Genomic DNA, 20,746 nt, shown 5'->3' with positions numbered 1-20,746 from the left:
ACCGGGAAGGGAGGGAAGGTGGAGGGCTCGGGAGGCACTCGTGCTTGGCTCAGCCAGGGAGAGGTAAAGGATAGCAGTTACGTTCTCAATTAGATTTGGTCCCAAGTTAATTGAAGTAAAGACTTTAATATCTAACGTCTGTGCTGTACTGAGGTATCATGCTGTGAAGAGAAAGAGAGTCATGTGGGAAGAGCTCAGTGTTAATGAAGGATTTAGGGAGAATAAGAAAAAAGTAGGGTTTGGGTTTTTCAGAGTTGAAATCCTTTCCAGAGTCTCCTGCCCTTATACACCTCCACCGATCATTGGATCATTGCCCCTCGGGTTTTAATTCAGGGAAGATTGATGAGCACAGCTCTGCTTCCTAACATATTTTGGGTACAGCTAGTTAAAGAATCAGGATTAGAAAATGAATCGAACAAACTAGGATTATCTTCAACAGGAGGATGCTGAGCTGTTGTTTGCCGATTTCTGCTTAAGCAGTTGGGACAGGGCATCCTTGCGTGGAATTCAGACATCCCTCCCTGGCAGCCTCTGTGTTAAAAGTAGAGGTTGCAGAACAAGTCTGGCAGCTCTCAGCCTGAACCCTTGTAAACAACAGATGTTCGTAACTAAGTTCTGGGGGTGGGGGTGGGGGTTTCTGTTGATGCTTGAAATTCTTTGAATTTACAGGCAGCATCTCGAGGATTTAGCAAAAGGAGGAAGTTGTACAGAATCCATGCCGCAGCGTACAGGTGGAAATGATGCCTCAAACATTTCCTTTGGAAGACAAAAGCACAGGCATTGAGTGGACTCTGAATAGAAAGCAAATAAACCCAGGAAGGCAGGCACAATTAAGAAAGGTTCAGTTTCTTAGGTTTATTGACTTTCTGCCCTTCTCCCCGCCTGTGCCCCGCCCCCCTCGCCTTTTTATACATGGACTAGATTTGTCAGCCACCTCCTTGCTTCTGTTTTCTCTGGTCCTGCGTGGAAATGTGTGCCCTTCCCTATCACTGAGTTCTACATATACATGCGTGCACACGCTCAGGTAGGTGTGCGGCACATTCTTCCGTTAGCACCTCCTGAAGCCATTCAGGTGCTTCTAGTATACGGATTAAATGGTATTGTTAGGGGCTTTGTCTTAGATGCTAACCTGATTCTTGCACATTCTCAGTGTCGGTTTTGCCAGGTCTCCTTTACATCATTAACTGGAAGTGAATGAAGGTAATGTGGCTTATAAAGAATTCAGTGATGCCTCTTTTTTTTTGTCCTCACCCTACTCCCGGCCCCCAGATACACATACTGAGTTTCCAGACGGCTGATGAATGATTAGGAAACCTACTTTACAGCATAGTTCAGGGAAGCCATATGGAAAAAATATATATAATACAAAAAATATATATATAATGTAAAAGTGATTTATCAGATCTGGACCCGTTTTTGAGCCATTCTAGCCAGAAAGAATTGGTTTGAAAATCTTGGATAAGGTTTCTTGCTTATTATTTTGGGGGCTGAGAACATCCTTGTGCTATTATTTCTTCTGAAAAACAAGTCCACTCCTGGCCCTCTTGTGAATTAGCATAGAAAGTTTTGGTGAACACCAATCCTACTATGCGAGGTTCACTTATTCTTTCAGCAAACATTTATTCAGCACTTATTCTAGAGCTGTTCTAGGAATTAAATATGCACAGAAGACTAAGCCAGTATTCTAGCTTATAGAAGTTACCAGTTAACGTGAAACATTTAAGCTTGTATATATAGGCGTGTGTGAATGTGTGTGTGTCCTGACAGATATAGAGTTCAAGACTGAGGAGCCAGAATTGTAGAGGGACCTTTTTAGTCACCTGTATTACATGTGATTCAGTAATAGACACTCGGCTGCATCTTCATCATCAACAATGATCAACAGGTTCTGGCAGGTGCTGGGGTCACGAAGATTTATAGGACCCAGCCTCTGCCCTCAGGAGGCTCGTTGTGTCATGTGGAAGACAGAAGGTTTATACGAAGAAAGATAACACAAAGTAGCATATATTTACTGCCGAAGGAAAGAAAGATGGGAGAATTGATATCCTTTTCATCCAGAATGGGATCTTTAATTTTTTTTGGACATAATTTTAGACTTACAGAAAAATTGCAATAGGTCAGAGAATTTCTGTATACCATTTACCCAACTTGTCCAAAAATGTTAACATATTAACATTTGCTTTATATTTCTCTTTCTTTCTCTCCATATACAACTCATGCACATACATATTTTGTTTTTATGAAACACTTGAGCATAAGTTACAGACATGATACTCCTTTAATCCTACACACTTTAATGTGTATTTACAAAAAATAAGGTTGTTCTCGGACCCAATGGTAGTATAGTTATCAAAATCAGGGTGTACATATTGACACAATAATGTTATATAATCTACAGACATTCAGATCTACCATTTGTTTCAAATATTTTCTTTTTGGCAAAACAAAGTCCAAGATTATGCATTTCATTCAGTTGTCTCTTTAGTTTCCTTTAATGCGGAAAGATTTCTAAGTCTTTCTTTGTATTTCATGACATTGACATTTTGGGGGAGCATTCAGCCCAGCTATTTTGTAGAATATTCTCTAATTTGATACTTCTGTTAATGTCTAACATTTCTTTATTCAGGTTATGTACTTTGGGCAGGAATACCGTAGAAGGGATGTTGTATTCTTCTCAATATACCATGTGAGGAGGCACTTGTCAATGATTTGTCCCATTTGAGACCAAGTAAATATCATGTTATTCTTCAAACCTTATACCCACTAGTTTTAGCATCTATTGATGATTCTTACTTGAATCAGTTATTACTATGATGGTTACCAAATGGTAATTTTTCTAGTTTCCATCATTCCTTCTACATTTATTGGTTGGGATTCTACTGTAAGGAAGAGGTTTCCATCTCCCTCTATATTTGTCTGGTGGTTTGTTTGTTTATATCAATGTGGACTCATGGATTCTGATTTTATTCAGTAGTTTATAATCTTTTAACATCTTTATTTTAATGCTCATATTGTCCCAGATTTGGCTAGTAGAGTCCCTGCAGGCTGGTTCCTGTGTCCTTTTGATATGTCCCCATCATTCTTTGAGTACTTCTTATACTTCCTGGCGCAACAAGATGTTCTAGGTACATCTTGTGTTTTCCTTGTTTCACCTCTGGAGGCATTTCTTCAAAGAGCCCTGGTTTCTTTTAGTGAGGAATGGTATTTAGAAACCATGGGTGCTAGGTGTGCTCTTTGTTACTGGAGTACCATTGTTTATAGTCCCCTTCAGCAGACAGAGGTAGTAAATAGATGTATGTATGTGTACACACATTTACCCACATACTTCTATATCAATTTCTCTATCTGTCTGTGTGTTATCTATATTGAAGCCTATGAGTTCACATCGATATCTTCAATTCCAACCAAATACTACATGTTTTATTCTATTTTCTCCCCTTTCCATATTTGTAACTCTGTTCTCTGAACACTGAGAAACCTGGTACCCATTATCCATAATATATTTATTTAATCGCTCATTCCTAGAATATACACAGAGTTTCAGAATTGCTAACCCATGCTCTGAAACAGGCATGACTACTACTAACTAGATTTCAATACTGGTTTGAAATTTTTTTGTTTTTGTTTTTAGCCTTGAGGACAAAAACACAGTGTTCAAAAGTCCAGACAAAGCATACACTGAGGACCATCCTGTGGACACCCCCCACCCCCCCATCCCTGGGCCTGCTGTGACTCTGGGAAAGCCATTTTATGGATTGGGACCCTTGCTGCTTTCTCCTAAGACTACTCCTCTCCTGTTCTCCCTAGCGTTCTCCGTGATCACCTCCGTTGCATTTAGGGAACCAAGAATCTAGCTTTCATCTCAGTTCTAGGCTGTGATTGTGAGGACTGTTTATCAGTAGTTCATGTAATATGCTTGATGTAGGATCTTTGCATGAGCTCCATCTGGTCCCTCAGAGGTGAAGCCTCAGGGCACTGCTCATTGACACATGAACTTGTAGAATTTTCAGCCCTGTTTGCTAACTCCCGGTTCTGATGGGCCTGCTGCTTCTCCTCCTTGGCCTTCTTCACTCAGATGCCCTGGCCTCTCTAATAGCTCTTTTGCATCATCTCTGACCTGGACATTTTCTCCTTTCTGTCTGGGGATGGCTTCCAGATTCCCCTTCCTCTGCCCCATTTAACCCTCTTTCCACACACTCATTTTATTTCTCTCCTTCCTCCAGACACATATAACATGGTCAGCGCTGCTGATTCCAGCTGTTCTGAATCTTGCCTACAGCTTAAGTTCAAAAACAGATGGACCCAAAGCATCCTAGATGCTGTGCCAATATCTACCACATGAAAACAAATTACTGAAAAGCATCAGGGAATTTTAGAATAGTTTTGAGGTTTGAGTCTCTGTCTTCTCAGTGGTCCTCCCTGCCCGCTCCCCCATCTCCCCCTGCCCCCTCCCATGTTATATCTTGCCACCCTTACGTCTCTTCTCCATATGCCTCGTTTGGCAAGGGCTGGTTTCTAAAACCTTAGCCCCTGTGTTCACCCTCTCTATATGCAGATAGCTCTAACCATTGGAATGAGACTGTGTTGACAATCAGGCTGGGTTGTTGCTCTTTTTCTAATTGTTTTTGCCCTTTTTGAATCTTCCATCAAGGACTAAGGAATTTCTGTCCTTTTGGTCACGTAGAGAAAGTGAGGCTGCGTCTCTCTGTCTTTAAATGTGGGTATTGACAGGTCAGAGAAGTCGCTAACTTGGGAATAAAGTATATGTTCCTCTAATGACCTTATCAATAGGGGTGCACAATGGTGCCAGTCCCACAGGCTGCCCCTGTGTATTCTAGACAGGGAGCGTGTTCCTCAGGTAGCAGTGACATTGTGCCCACACCGTCGCTTTCAGAATCCTTATTCTTGGAATTTGCCATCAGCTTTCTCCTAGTGTTCTGTAGAACATTGTTTAACTTCAACATTTCTAGTCACCCTAAACGTAAGGGGAAGGGAATCAGCATGGTGGAGCCACATATCTTACAGGTGCATCTTGCAGACACTGGCTGTCGTTTACAGAGCATCAGGAGAAAGCTGTTGGCATAGTCCAGTAATATCAGGCATCTACTGTGACCAGAGTATTAGACCCTGTAGGAAATGTCCCCAAGAGAAGTCCTCAGGGACCCCTGACTCATGCAAAGTAAGATGTGTATGTACATAACATCCTCCTCCCTCCCTCCCTCTATCCCTCACTCCCTCCCTTCTTTCCTTTCTCCCTCTTTCTCTCCCTTCTTTCGAGGTGAATACTTTGAAGAAATCCTCAGATTCTCAAAAGGGTCTGGGGTGTGTAATCACCCCCCCCAAATATCTTATATTGCAAGCTGGAATACAGACATATGTATATTTTAAAATAAATAACTAACAACAACATTTTTGTAAAACAAAACCTAGGTATCTTTGCTCTATGTGATGTACTCTGATATTTTCCACTTTGTTCTGTGTTATTCTGTTCCATTGTTTTCTGTTTCATTTTCTGAAAAATGCTAGCTGGTGACCCGCTAAGTTGACTTTTTTTAACCCCACTAATGGGTTGTATCCCCCAGTTTGAAAAACATTGCTTTTAAGAACATTGGTTCTTAAAATTTTGGTGTGCATAAAATAACCTGGGATGGGTATTTAAAATGCAGACTCTTGAGCCTCACTCCACTTGTAGCAAATCAGAATCTCTGGCAAGAGGGGCACAGGAATCCAGATTTTAAACAAGCACTACAGGTGATTCTGATGCAAGGTGAGTTGGGGTCCTGAACACTCACACTTAGAGAAACTACTCTCTTATGGACTTAGGAGTGTGGCTGCTCAAGGCTTCAGGTCACACACTTGCCTGGAGATGGTAGATATTAGTGAGAATCACCTGAATCCAGACTGAGAATTTTCCCCTTACAGAGTGATCCTGGTCACCCACACTCATTCCTGGACCTTGCTGTCCTTTGATCGTCCTCTTTTCCTGATATCTGTTATGGCCCTCATGAAGGCAGAGAGGGAGTTAACTGAGGCCACAGAATAGGGAGCGAAGGAACTGAAGGGTCATTTTACAGAGTGGCTGGGGTGTGGCTCAGCCCTCCAGTAGGTGACCACAGCCAATCCCAAATTAGAATTGGGTGGGATTCAAAACTACTTTTCCTATTCACTTGCCTTTCATGTGTAACCACATGCAGTGTGTCAACATGCTTCCCGGCGCCATTAGGCACCAGCAGTTTTGCTCTCTCTGGGTTCATGGACCCTTGGTATTCCTGTTATGTGTTGTCTTAGAATAGCTCTGTGCTCTGGGGCTTGGGCAGCTGAGCATTGCCCATTAACTCTTTCAGCACCAGTGCTTTATAGATGCTAAGAGCATCTTAGTTGAAGTAGAGCAACAACCACAATAAAATAAGAAAATGATTGCTAGTCAAGACACCTGGTTCCTTGCCTTGTTCTGCCATTATCTCTGTGACTCCAGGCTCCCTGAGCCTCAGTTTCCTCACTTAGAAAATGACAAGTTTGTTCTAGACTCTAGACCATCTTGAAAGGCCCTTCTAGCTCTGAAATACCAGGATACTATTTTTTTTAATTAATAAATTATATTTATTTTTGGCTGTGTTGGGTCTTCGTTGCTGTGTGTGCGCTTTCTCTAGTTGCCACGAGTGGAGTCTACTCTTCGTTGCGGTGCGCAGGCCTCTCATTGCAGTGGCTTCTCTTTTTGCAGAGCACGGGCTCTAGGGCACACAGGCTTCAGTAGTTGTGGCACATGGGCTCAGTAGTTGTGGCTCGCGGGCTCTAGAGCACAGGCTCAGTAGTTGTGGCGCACAGGCTTAGTTGCTCCACGGCATGTGGGATCTTCCCAGACCAGGGCTCGAACCCGTGTCCCCTGCATTGGCAGGCGGATTCTTAACCACTGCACCACCAGGGAAGCCCAGGATTCTGTTTTTTATACCCTCTGGTGTTTCTCTTTGCACTTTAAAAGTCTTCCCTTTAAAGCCTCTCCTAGGTCTCCTCTCCACAGGAGATTCACTGAGGTTGGGAATTTCCAGAGAACCAGATGATAAATTAATAGCAACAACATGTTTTCCTATTTAGTGCACGGACAAAGTATGAAATTGATAAAGCAAGTTCATTGCAACTTGGGTAATAAGGCCTGGGAATTTGGGGACATGTTTGTCTTTTTAGACATGACTCTAGCTACTTTGTTTTGTGTGTGTAAATACATTGTATGGACTGCCAAGTAATAACATAGCTATAACAATAATAACACATGATGACGATACTGATATGTAGGTGTAGAACATTTTATGATTTTTTTTATGGACATTACCTCATGTGATTTGATCTTCATAATAGCCATGTGAGTTGGGCAGGGCAGGTCTGCTGTCCCCATTTATTTTTTTTTAAGTAGATGAAGAAATGTTGAGGTCCAGAGTGCATCTGTGACTTATCCAAGATTACCTGGCCAGCAAGTGGCAGAATTAAGACTAGACTATAGGTCGTAAGCATGGTTCAGAGTGCTTTCCACAGAATACCACCTTGCTGAGATGGGGTATCATTGTTCATCCAGAGTCCTTATAGACCAGTAGAACTCAGTAACCGACTAACCTGGAAATTGACCAAGGCGTCTTTTACTCCACCCGTCCCTTTAAAATTTTGCCAGCAAAGTGTCGGCATGGTTAATAATATGCTGTAATTTACAGCACACAAACCAGTGGGTGAACAAATTCAGTCACTCAGCAGCCTCCCAGATTCATGCTGCAGTAGTTGATTAGGCAAGATTAATGGAGGCCGAAGATATTAACTATTCATTAAATGAATTGTCTTACTGTGCTCTACATTTAACAGGATTTCTGTGGCTGTGATATCTGTCATTAGTGGATAATGATTAACTACCCACCCATTGTTGGTGATAGACGTTCATCGAGTATTCCAAACTATCCCCTGTCCTCAAGAGGCTTCCTTCCAGTAAGCAAGATAAATATCAAAATAACACATGAGAACTGATGATGATGCAGGCCGCAGACCTGATGACTATTTAGACTTCATTCCATGTAGCTCTATAGTTTCACAGAACCAAATCATTTTACTTTATTTCTCCTTTCTCATTGTTATCATGAGCCAAGTAAGGAAACATATTGTCTCATTAACGGGTATTCTGGAGGGGGAGGTCTGAATCTTAGGGATACCCTTTCTTCTCAAGTGGCTTGTTGGTACTTGACATGCTAAAGGACCATTTGCCAGGCAAGAGGAGTTACTGGCTGTAGATCAAGCTTCTCCACTCCTGCCTGGTGCCTGAGAGATGCTTGCTCCCAAGGTAGTGGTTACTGCTTTGAAGATGTGTGTGGATTTCTGAGTGACATCATTCCAGTTTGGCACAAACAGGTATTTATTTTTCTAGAATGAACTACCAGGAGTAAGCCAAACTATCTGTCTCAGTCATCTCCCAAAATTTCATTCATTAAAAAAATCTGCTAACACATCTGCATGTATTTTTTTCTCTCTGTGTGTTTGTCATGTGCTATAATTACTTATGGGGTTTCTGGTGACATCTTAATTAACTACAGAAGAAAAAACTGAAGATATAACTGTAGAGTTGTTTGCAGGTTATTCTATGGAATATGTGGATCTAACTTAATGTAGATGGTTATAAAATCTTTTTAAACTGAGAAACATATATGACTCTTTTGTTCCTTGGTCATCAATCACATGTCTTTTGCTCTTGCTATGATATTTCATTTTAATTAAGTGAATTAGTCAGCTCAGACTTTTGAAAGATCACAGCCTATTTGGGGGGGTGGTTGACAGGGGAAATTTTAATACATAAGTAAATTTCTAGGCCCTTAGTTCTATGGATCATATTGGCATAGTTTTTGTTCTCCAGCATTTTGGTTGTACTCAGAGTACACAAGGAGGGTTTAGTAACCTCTTTGTTTGTACCTCCCTATAGTTCTGAGAATGCTAGTGGCAGGACAGGGGATATAAATGAAGGGAAGGACCCAGGTCTGCGGAAGCCATGAATGGGCTGGTGGGAAGGTAGATCTTCTAAGTCAGCCAAATCAGGGTTTCATGATGGGCCATCCAAGCCAGTGTACACTCAAGCATCAAGACTGGGGTAGGATGTGGGTTATAGCTGATCGACAGTTTAGGAGCAGGGAAGTCATATCTTGGATCCAGGAGGTCTGTAAACATGGGAGAAGCAGGTCAGAAGCAAGAATTTTGCTCCCTTTAACCCTCGTGCCCAGAACAGTGCCTGGCACATAGTGGTGCTCAATCAGTATTTGTTGAATGAATGAACGAAATAAGACTTTAGAGATCGGGGACTCAGAGAAGAAGGCTGGACAATAAGCTGTCAGAAATCTAGGCAAGAAATTGGGATGGAAAAGCTTCAAATCTTGTGTCGACCCTGGCCCCCTGCCCCCACCAAACCAAGTCTCTTCTCACGGGGTCCACAGAGCTGTCTTGAGTGAGCCTCTAACCTTCTCTCGCCATGAACATGGGATGGGGTGGGGGGTGCTTGAAGGGCAGGCCAAGTCTCTCACCTGACATAAATTGATGGAGATATTTCCATTTCGCTTCTACAATGGCTCAGATTTGGGAACCACTCCCAGTTCTCTGACCTGACTCAGAGGAACCTTGGCCCTACAGTCATTCAGGAAATAGTCATTAAGATGTCAGACACGTGCTAGTCCAGTTCTCAACTTCAAAGCAGATTCCTAAGCTCCCGGATCTTGAATATGCCATTATCCCAAGGGTGTGGCTGGGCTCCTTGGAACTAATCCAGAGTCACAAGAATTCCATTTCCATACAGCTCTTCCCCCAAATCTGATTATAGGGGACAGTTTAGACTATTTTGAGTAAGGTGGGTACACCACTGCTTGAATCCTTTCTAATCATCTGTCTAGGCTACTAAAGACAATTTGTGGTATTAACTTGTCCCTGAAAATTTGAAAGCTGGTTTCTCCATACATAGAATATACATTTTTTTGCCTTTGGCCCTTTTTTCTTTCTGTCTCTGAACTCTCCTACTCTGCTCTCATTGCTGGCAAAACTGAAGCTGTAGCTGTGATAAGCCCAGGGAAGTGTGCCTGCCCCCTCCCTGCCTGCCCGCCTGCCTATCTTTGAAAGATACCTCCAGGCTGCCACTGTACCACTGGGTCACCCAACCAGCAGCAACTATTATAGGCAAAATCTTTTTCAAGTCAGTTCTCACCTTGGTGATTTTTTTCCCCTCCTTCTTTTAACACCTTCCGCAGCAAATCCCAACCATCCTCTGGCTTATCTGGGTCAGCAAGGGTCTGATTTTATGCATGGCACTGTCAAGCCATAAATCCGCTGCGGCTTTGCCTCTCTATCCAGCCGGTCTGCTTCTGTCAGCATCAGCAAAATGCATAATAGAAAAAGTAAGCCAGAAAGGCTAATAACACTCATCTGAATAAAGTAATCTCTTTGGCTGCCTCAGTTCACTTCATTTTAATCAAGGTACCAGGCAGGAATTTAGGTTTAAAAATCTAGCCTCCTCCTTGTCACTAGTTTCCTGTCCAACTATCACTAAATGATCCCTTTTATTTATTTTTTATCCTCCTCATAGTTGGGTACTCAATAATCTATATTGAATGATGTATTTGTTTAACTCATCTGGGTGTTTGTATACCCTCACATGTATGTCTGTTTTTAAAAGTGAGAAACCGCATTCTTCTTAGATGTATTGACATTTGCCATATTTATATACAGACTGACAGGTTTGATAGGAATGTTGGGAAAGGGGTCTCGGTGGAAGCTGCAGAAGCATCTAGGGTTCTGGCAATCTGGGCTCCCTTTGGCTTCTTTCCTGTCTACCTCAGCACAGTTTCCCGTGTGGAACGCAGGACTGATCCTTCCACCTTGCCCCTTGGCAGAAGGACAGTGGAAGATTAAATTCTGCTCTCCTGTTGGTATCTCCCTCATGTCTTCCCAGAGACTTACAGCTGCTTGCTTAATTGCCTGTTGCTGCGGTCTGATCCCAACCATTATTTGCTGAGGGCTGTGCATTTGCAGCAGGCTGAGCTCTTGGCCCTGACCCAGGGCCGGGTGAGGAGCATGTTGGAAATTGATGAATGCTGAATCCTAGTTTGTTTGGAAATAAAAATAATAATATTTCTTCACATTTGTATAGTGCTTTACATTTGAGCCACACAACAGCCCCATGAGGTGGGCGAGTCAGAGACCATTGGCCCAAAAGGAAACGTACCTCAGTAGAACAATGCAGAAGCTCAAGCCATCCGGTAATGCCAGGCTTGTGTCATGCAGCCCATCTGCAGAGCTGTGAACATAGTCATCATTAATTAAATGGCACCTTAGGCCAGGAGAGCGTGCAGGATTTTACAGTCATGCTTTGAAGATCTTTGGGGAGCTAGATGTACAACAACAGGACATGTGTCCATTTTATAGATGAGACAACTGAAACTGAACAAAGGGGAGATGGAAAAAAGGGAAGTGTTCTGTCAAGGCCAATTTGGACCTTTATGGAGTTAGCTCTTCACCTTAGGTATTTTATTATTTATTTATTTATTTAGCAGTACACGGGCCTCTCACTGTTGCGGCCTCTCCTGTTGCGGAGCACAGGCTCCGGACGCGCAGGCTCAGCGGCCATGGCTCATGGGCCCAGCCGCTCGGTGGCATGTGGGATCTTCCCGGACCGGGGCACGAACCCGTGTCCCCTGCATCAGCAGGCGGACTCTCAACCACTGCGCCACCAGGGAAGCCCCGGGTTAGGCTGTTTTAGATCATTTACAATGATCATTCTGTGGATGCATAGTTGGCTCGTGACTTTCTGAGCCTCCTTTTTCTCCTGGTTTTTTTTTGACTCCAGAGTCATTCCCTCTCAATTACAGTATTACGTTTTCTTGATCTTCCTCCTGAAAAAATGTTTAAGTAATAAAAATACTTCTGGATATTTTGTCTGCTTTTTAGGGATTAGTGTTTGAGGAGGTTTGCAGCTGTTCAGCACATGCCTAAGGGATGCAGACCCTTTTCTTTAAATGCCTAAGTATCACACAACCTAAGACTCTGTGGGTGGGGGAAGTAAGGAAACTGTACAAACAAATGATAGATGGAAAAGATATAAAGACAAATTTCAATCTCCTGACCAAACGAAGCTCTCTTGGCTCTAGCAGCCCCAAATAAAATCAGGCTGCAAAGCTGCTGAAGCAGGAAACCACTCTCGCAGAACCTTAATTTGCTCCCTATGAAATCACGTCTCGTTGACTTGCTCATTTTCCAGCCTGAAGTGTGTTTCGCCTTTGTTCACAGTGGCTGGGAAAATTGCCTCTACAGTGGAATTGTGTTCCCCTCCTACTGCATGCCCCACACCTCTCCTTCCCCACCACTATCCCAAAATAAATAAATGAATTAATTAAGACACCTCCGTTGGAAGGAGAAATAAGTCTGAGAAAGCATACAAACTCAAAGAGCCCAAAATATTGTATGAAAACTACAGTAATCGTAAAAAACTGGGAAACCCTGGGAGAAACAGACAACAGAGTCTAGTACTTTCTTTTAGGGCCATAGACTCCTTTTTTAAATTGAAAATCTTACATAGAACTCCCATATATGCAACAGATCAAAGCAGTGTTTCATAGGTGTAAATCTACTTTTAAAGTGCCAATTTATAAAGAGTACTTATTACAGAGTTAATCAGTAGAAACAATGAGGCTGGGTTTATGAACCCAGATTATGAATCAGAGTTGCAGTTTTATATCAGTTTCAGCATCCAAGTTATTTCAGGTTCTGGTTTGGGTTGCTCGATATCAAGAAATCCCGACTCATGCAGACTAGTTGTCATAATCTTGAGATAGTTTTAAATTGATTTAGATGCTTGAAAAAGAAGGGTGTTTTCTGTTTTAAAGTTGAATCACTGACATTACCCAGAAGCTATTCCTATTCTCCTTCATCAATATTAATTGGATAAATGGAAATGTATAATAAGCTTTATAACAACTGATAATGAAATGAGATGATATTGAGCGTGTATATCCTTACTACCCAACTGTGGTCTACCATGAACTCAGCATAGGCCCCTAAGCCTTCTGTGGCACGTAATTGAACTTGGCCACTGTGTCTCAAATCATGTGCTCACCTGAACAGCTTTACTCAAGGAGGCACACAGGTTGAATTCAAAACTAAACCTGTGCAGAGCAGCATACATTCTGATCGATAACATGTTTTCCAGCAGTCTGGATACACGCATTGATTCTTTATTCCAAAGCTTGCATATAACAAAGCTCACCTCAGCAGCCCATGAGACATTGTGGTGGTATCTACTGCAGGGAAACTGGGTCCTGCGTCCTTTACATATTTCAGTGGCGGTTGTTCATTTGAATGGGTATATTACAGTTGTTTGAAACTGAAATATGATTCTCTGTAACTCCAGCATTTCTCAGAACACATTTTAAAGCTTCTGCTCCCTGAAACTAATAATGGCTGTCCCACCACATGCTGTAAGAATGGAAATAAATACATGTGGTAAAAGTTTTTGTAGCACCTTAGAAATTTTTAATAAATATATATTTATGAATGTTAAGTGATAAGGCATTTTAAAAGAGTCCCACTTCTGCCCATCCTTCTTAACTCATCTTTGTTTACTCAAGGGTCCCCTTGGTATTTATGCTCTGCATCACCTTGCATGGTATTGAACCGGTTTTGCCTCTCCTGCCTCACTTGTGATCTGTGATGTACATTGGTGAGCTACGAGGCCCCTTGTTCATACCTTTAACCTTTTGTTATATTATAGGTCTTTCTTTGTCTCCCACACTGTACTGTGACATCAGCACTTTTATAACCACTAAAGCTCCTACTACTGTACTTTGTTCATTTAAGATACAAGTGTTTATACATTTATAAAATTGAATTGTAGTATGTTTTTATGTGTGTAAAGCACTCTAGGAGAAGAACAAAGAGGCACCACCAACCCACATTCATCTGCAAGAAACAGATTGAAACCATTTGTAAAGTTAAGGTCATGGGAGATCTGCCCTTTTAAAAAGCAAGTGTAATTGCCTGGTATATCCCATGCTTACTGAGGACATGGATATCTTGCCACCCCCCCAAAATTAGATTACTTAGGATTTTGTAACTGAGACTGATTTGGAATCAGTTTGAAAGTTTTCTTGCAGTGGAAATATCAAATATTGCTGAATGCTTGTGCGCAGGTCTCACCATTTTGAGTTTAGGATTGTTTCCTATTTACCTTTTTTTTTCCCCAGATGCTAGAAATTTTGAAAGGAGCGGACTAATTACATGTATCTCTCTCTCTTAGCTAGTATATATTTTTAATTTCCATAGAAATCTTTTAATTTCCCTAGAAAGGTAAGTGGATACAATTGTTCCCACAGTGGTCAGCACATACATGTTAGGGATTTTGACCACAGAAGTGTGGTGCCTGGGGCAGCGGGTCGGGGAGGAGTGCAGTTATAGAACAGTTTCAATTTGGACTCTAATATTCATTCGTTTGAAACAGCCTGTTGGTGCTGGTCAGACAGATATTTTGATTTAATGGTGTGTTCAGAAGCCAGAATAGGTGTGGCGGGATTATTTGTTAATAGTTACCTTACGACTGAACTGAAAGAGCCCTTCTAAGTTGAACTCCATGCTCTACAAGTCACAGGTGCCTGGCAGCAGGAAGGGAAGTGGTGCAGACTTGCTAACCAAGCCACTCTCAGCTCACTTTCTTTGCATTAAGAGTGTGTCTGTAGGGAGGGGAGAGGGGAAACGGGAACAAACTGGTTGTGATACTTTGCAGTGATTACAAGCATTCTCTTTTCAATTACAGGGCTTGTTCTTGAATGCCAGCATTGCCACTTTTTAGCTATGTGACCTTGAACAAGATATTTAACCTTTCTTAGTCCAACTTTCCTCATCTGCTGAATGTGGTTGATAACCCCCACTTCATCAAGTTTTGTAGAGTTCAAGTTAAACAACATGAGTATAGGGCCCAGCCATGGGCCAAGTATACAGTAAGCGCTTGATAAATAACCCCTACCTTCTGTTTCTCTCCTTTAAGAAGTCCAACTTGCAGATGTAAAACTTTGTGTTGCTTAAATTAGTGCTGTGAGCTGATTATGTAAGTAATCAATAATTCTTTTGGATCACAGCGATTTCAGTAGAAATGAACATCTAGGTTTGGTGCTTTACTGTTCCACTCAGGTTGTAGACATCTTTGGAACACATGTGTTCAGATACGGTTTATGCTCTTGGTTGTATGGGACATAGAAAATGGCTCAATCAATGAAATCTAACCTCTGTAGATGCGTTCTGTGAGGCTGAAGAGTTTTCGGTGACCTTTTTATGGCAAATGCCTCCACAGTTGTCTTCATTGAATCCTATGAGAGATGAATGTGTGGGGATTTATTTAGTCTGTAGTGTAGATTTTTGTCTAGAGACTAACTTTTCCCGCTAATCTTAGACAAAAACCAAATGATTTAGTGGTTGAAGTCATGGAATTTGGAGTTAGACCTCCTAGAATCATTCTAGTCAGCACAGAACTGTGGTTCTGGTCCCTGACTCCCTCTTACTGTCTCTGTGACTCCTTACTAGCTGTGGGCAAGTGACAACCTCTCTGAGTGTTTTTTTTTTTTTAATTAGTAAAATGGAGATAATGGTAGTTCTTTTTTGACAACAAAATGATGGAGCTTAGATGAGATAATGCATATAAAGATTTTACCAAGTTTCTAGAACATAATAGATGCTCAACAGATAATCCTGCTTCTTCTAATCCTCTTTCCCTCTTCCTCTCTCCTCCTTCCCCTTTTCATTATTCTTATTTTCTCCCTTTTTCCTCCACTGAGTTTTTAGAAAAAGAGAAAACTAGAGGTGCAATTTCAGGAAAGACATCTTTATTTCTGGTTGGGCTCTGATGGCTGCGATTTTGTGACATGGACTGTAGTCATAGATGTTGGCCCTGCCTGCTTACCAACACTGATTTTTTTTTTTTTCTTGCTGTTTCTCGCAGGAAGGATCAAAATGTTCTCTCTCCAGTCAACTGCTGGAATCTCCTCTTAAACCAGGTGAAGCGGGAGAGCAGGGACCACACCACCCTGAGTGACATCTACCTGAATAATATCATTCCTCGATTTGTCCAAGTCAGTGAGGACTCAGGAAGACTCTTTAAAAAGGTAAATAGCTATTTCTAGTCAAAGACACAGTCTTGTAAATAAAAGAAAGAATATCTTATTGGCCCACTTAAAAGGCTTTCCATGGGTCTTGCCCTGCCATGTACTTATGGAGAAAAAATTTGAATTGGCTCTTTTTCTTCCTTTCTGAGTTGAATTTATAGTAGCCCTGAGAAAGTAACCATTTGCAAGGTACAACCCCAGGACTGGCAGCATAATTCATAATTTGCGTATATTAATAATGACTGTGTTTGGTTGATTTCCTAAGTGGTTTGTGAAGCTGTTGAGATGTGGAAACCTTCTGTGTCATTTCATGATTTATTCTTCTAGTTCATTTAGAAAATCCATGTATGTTTATGTTTTTGGTTTAGTTCTCTTTCCAAGTTCTCATCTTGGCCAAGGTGAACTCATGAATTTGGTTATTCTTATCATGACGTATCTTTGTCTTTGGGTCCCTGAATGCTTTCTTCCTCTTTTTTTTTTGGTACCCCAGGTGGAATTCAAACCCATCCCTGAATGCTTTCTGAAGCTCAGTTGTTTGTCACAAATCCTTGGGTGTATGTCGAAAAATTTGACTAAGGAAAAACTCAAAATTTATTGTGATAATCTTAAGAAATTTATACCAAATTCACCTTACCTGTCAGTAGTGGAACTAGCCTTTTGGAAACCCAAGAAGCTCTTTTCTAAGCTATCTCAACCTGAGCTCTTAATGGAGTCATTTATTTATGACTTTTGGTTACAAATGGTGGCAAAAGCCCCAACCATTGTACATGATATACCATGTCCAACATTCAAGCTCTGACATCCCCAGAAGATTTTTTAGAAGGTGAATAATCTTCCCACAATTGGTATGTAAAAAGAGGATATATAGAGGGCTATCATTAATTTCATATATAGGGAATTCACTGGTTCGCAGTTGACAAAATCCAGTGTTAAAATTTGATGCTGGGAGAGAATGGACTTCAGTAAATAGGACTGTGGTCGATAGTAGCCTTAGTTCTTCGTCAGTTTTCTAATTCTTAACATTAGGAAGTATACAGATCTCAGTACGTCTGGAATTAGAACACAATTTCTTCTGTTTATACCAGCATGAAAAAAGAACTGCTTTAGAATCGTCCATCTACATAGTTGCATCTGTGAAGGGGCTTTCCCTGTGTCTTACAGACAGGATATTAAGGGTACAATCATCTCAGAATGAAAAGAAGGAAGAGAAAGATAACTCCTTGCAGAGCTCACTAGCTATTTTTAGTGGCCCGGCTGTGCTCTCGTTGGGGCCATACTTGGTTTAGGGGTGAGGGTACTTTTCACCGTGTCCTCATGCTTCCCAGCATCTGCTCTAGCTTGCTTTTCATTAACTTGAATCATTCTGCAACACTTGGTGATGTTGTATGTGACTAAAATTAATGACTATAGTTAATAATACTGTATTGAATACTGGAACTATGCTAAGAGAGTAGATTTCAGGGGCTCTTTTCACACACACAAAAAAGGTAACTATGAGAGGAGATGATATATTAATTATATTGACTGTAGTAATCATTTCACTGTGTATGTGTGTATCAACTCATCTTGTTGTACACCTGAAATATATACAATCTTTATTTTTAAAAAACATATTTTTAAACCTATTTAGGTGGAACCTTGACAGTGATCAGATACCACTTCTCTACGATCCTGACAGCCACTTAGACTATCTTGAGAAGAAAAGGGGTTGATGGATAGTTCCCTCCTCCATTTTCTCTGTTCATCTGAGGAAAACTTTTATGAGACATTTTCAGCTATCTAGACTTCACCCAATCTCTCAGGTCCCTTTTCTCCCAGCTTCAGAAAGTTAGAGAAGAACCAAGCAGAGAGAGTTTTATAACCCCTCCAGATCTCAGAGATGTTTATGCCAAAGGCAGCCAGCTATCAAAGACATGTTCCTGGTTCCTCAAATGCCATTCACATTTCACAAAAAGCCTAAGTGCATGGCATGTATATAAGACATGGTGTATATCCCTACCCACTCATGAATGATATTCCTAGCTGTGGTCTAAGCATTGACCTCCTTAAGCCGTGCATTTCTATGCTGAGGGTGTAAGGAAGGATTTCTAATTAATCACAGGACTGTTTATATATTACATTTCGTTGAAGAAAAGTGCATGTATCATAGGCTTACAGCTAAATGCATTTTTACAAACTGAGCACACCTGGTAACCATCTCCCAGATCAAGAAACAGAATATTTCAGTACCCCCAGAAGTCCCCTCATGCTCCCTTCTAGTCACTGGGGTGTTGGGAGGGGTGGTCCCAACACCCAAGGACAACATCAGTCCAGGCTGTCCACAGCAGAGATTAGTTTTCTTTGGTTTCATACTTTATATAAATAGAATCATGCAGTGTGTACTCTTTTGTGTCTGGTTTCTCTCATTCATCATTGTATTTGTGAGATTTGTTCATATGGTTGTATGTTGTTACGGATCATAGGATTTTCTCTTGATCATTATAACTTTTCATCAGTTAAATTATAGCTGATTAGAGATATCCGTAGGATTGTTGAATAGCCAATGTTTACTATCCCACAGGGTTAATAACCTCTTTTTTCTCTCCCCTGGTGTCCAATGTACGCAGAGAACTCTAAGGTAGAAGCTGGCTTGGCTGATTGTAAGAATAGGTTAATTCTTTTTGGCTGGGCGAGAGGCTCTCTGCTTTCTAGTAATGGACAAAGAAGCATTTTCTCTCCATACCTTAAATTTTCAGTCTCTTTTGTTTAGAATATGTTGCACATGAAGAATTAGAATCCCACTGGTTGAGCTATAATAATCGGGTAAGAGAACTGAGGAATGTCCCTGGTCACCCTGGAAGTTATGTGAAGCTTTCTGGGGCTTACTTTATGCTATTAGAGCAGAGCCCTTCTCTAAGGGACCCTTTCCCTTCTGCTCAGCTTTGCCAGTAACTCTGAAACTCTGGACAATTACCTCTCTTTTTTATGCCTCAGTCCCCTCAAGTTTAAGGAAAAGTATTTGGGCTATACGACTTCCATGCTACCTTAGAAACCAAATACACTGTAATTGTGTGATGACAAAGGTGTCCTACACTGAGGGCTTCCTTCCAGTTGTTGGATGACCTTTGTTAAATTGTGATAGGTAAGCTACAGTCCCCAAGATAAGAGTGAACAAAAGTGGGTCTGCGTATGGAGAGGCGGCTGGCTTAAGCAATGGAAGACCACATTTCTTAAAGAATGAAGCATTGTTTCAGATTCTATTATCTATGATGGCCAGCAACCAAGAGACACCACACTGAAATCCAAATATATAAAATAAATATACCTCTTATTTTACCTGTAAATTTGGTTCCAGTAGCAAAAGGAAAACCCACATTTCTCTGGAGACACAGGCTTCCGAAAAGATACCTTTGTTTCTGGTTCAGCTATGGACACCTGTGAAAATTTACCTGCGTTTTAGTGAATTTGAACCTGCTTGTCACTGGCAAAAATCACGGGTTTTCTTCCTTAAAAAAAAATTTTTTTAATCTATAAAACTTAATGATCCTTTGGCAAAGGCTATAATCATCAGAACCAAAATTTTTGGAACCCTTATGTGCCAGGTAATATCTTAGGCGCTTTGTATGCATTATCTTATTCAATCCTTACAATAAGGTGGTTATTACTATTATCCTTCTTTTATGGAGGAAGAAACTGAGGCTTAGAGAGATTAAGCAAAAAAAGAAGTGAGACTAGTATATTTGAATACAGTCATCTGGCTCTAGAACCCAAGGTTTTCCACCTACGTGTTCTATTAGGCCTCTCTAGGTGTTGTATGCAGAGTAGAGAGTACTCTGGATTTTCTTGCTCTTTTTCATTGAATTCAGATATTTCACTTAGTTACAGAATTAACCTAATCTTTTCTTTAGCACACAACCCTTCAAAGGGTCTGGAGGTGTTAAACATCAACATTGGGTTGTTTCTCCTACCTGGTGTCTGGACAAGCAGCTGGAAGTTGAGAATGAAATAGGGCAGCATGTTTTTCTCCCCAGGGGCAGAATCTCTAGTAAGAGGGAAACAAAGACTCATTAAATATGAGAACTGACCAAAAATCTGGCTCACAGCTAACTCAGCTAATTTGGGGATGTCAGGGTGGCTGCACAATTGGCCCTTCTATGCTACTGAACCCCCTTAAGAGATGCTCCCTGCTGGCCCTCTGGTTTGTGGTTATGTCTGCTGGGACATATTTTACATGTTGCATGAAGCCCTGGTAGAGACTCCTTTAGCTAAATATAACATCTAGAGAAAGTAACCTCCTGTCCACAGCTTAGAAACAGGCCCACTTTGTCTAGGACTCCAGGGAAAATTGTGCCTGTTTGGTGCTCCTGACATCTCCTTTCATGCAATGAAAGCTCAGTCTGTCTAACCCCTGTCGGAACCAAGGTCTGGGGAAATATTATTGCTGCCATTCATTTGTTTAATGTGGTGACTTCAAAAATGGGGGCCAAATACTGCCAACTCTGACTCCCAGCTCCATCTCGTCTCTGTGAAAGGCATGTTCTAAAGAATTCCACCAAGAATAGAAATCATTCTTCTCACTTTCTCAGTTTAAATTGAAATAAACTTGGGTGTGCTTTTTC

General features: G+C 41.3%; 1 protein-coding gene across 10 annotated transcripts in view; it reads left to right on the top strand.

Moving 5' to 3' along the window:
- Positions 1-20,746, top strand: part of SRGAP2 (SLIT-ROBO Rho GTPase activating protein 2) — a 238,155-nt gene that overhangs the window by 105,393 nt on the left and 112,016 nt on the right. For all 10 annotated transcript variants that reach the window (XM_067729190.1, XM_067729188.1, XM_067729189.1 and 7 more), the window contains exon 4: positions 15,986-16,148. In XM_067729190.1, the coding sequence (XP_067585291.1) occupies positions 15,986-16,148 (163 nt within the window). The remainder of the gene's footprint in view (positions 1-15,985; positions 16,149-20,746) is intronic.

The sequence above is a fragment of the Pseudorca crassidens genome, chromosome 2 (assembly GCF_039906515.1).
Source record: "Pseudorca crassidens isolate mPseCra1 chromosome 2, mPseCra1.hap1, whole genome shotgun sequence".
Taxonomy (NCBI): Eukaryota; Metazoa; Chordata; class Mammalia; order Artiodactyla; family Delphinidae; genus Pseudorca; species Pseudorca crassidens.
This window is presented reverse-complemented; position numbering and strand designations above follow the sequence as displayed.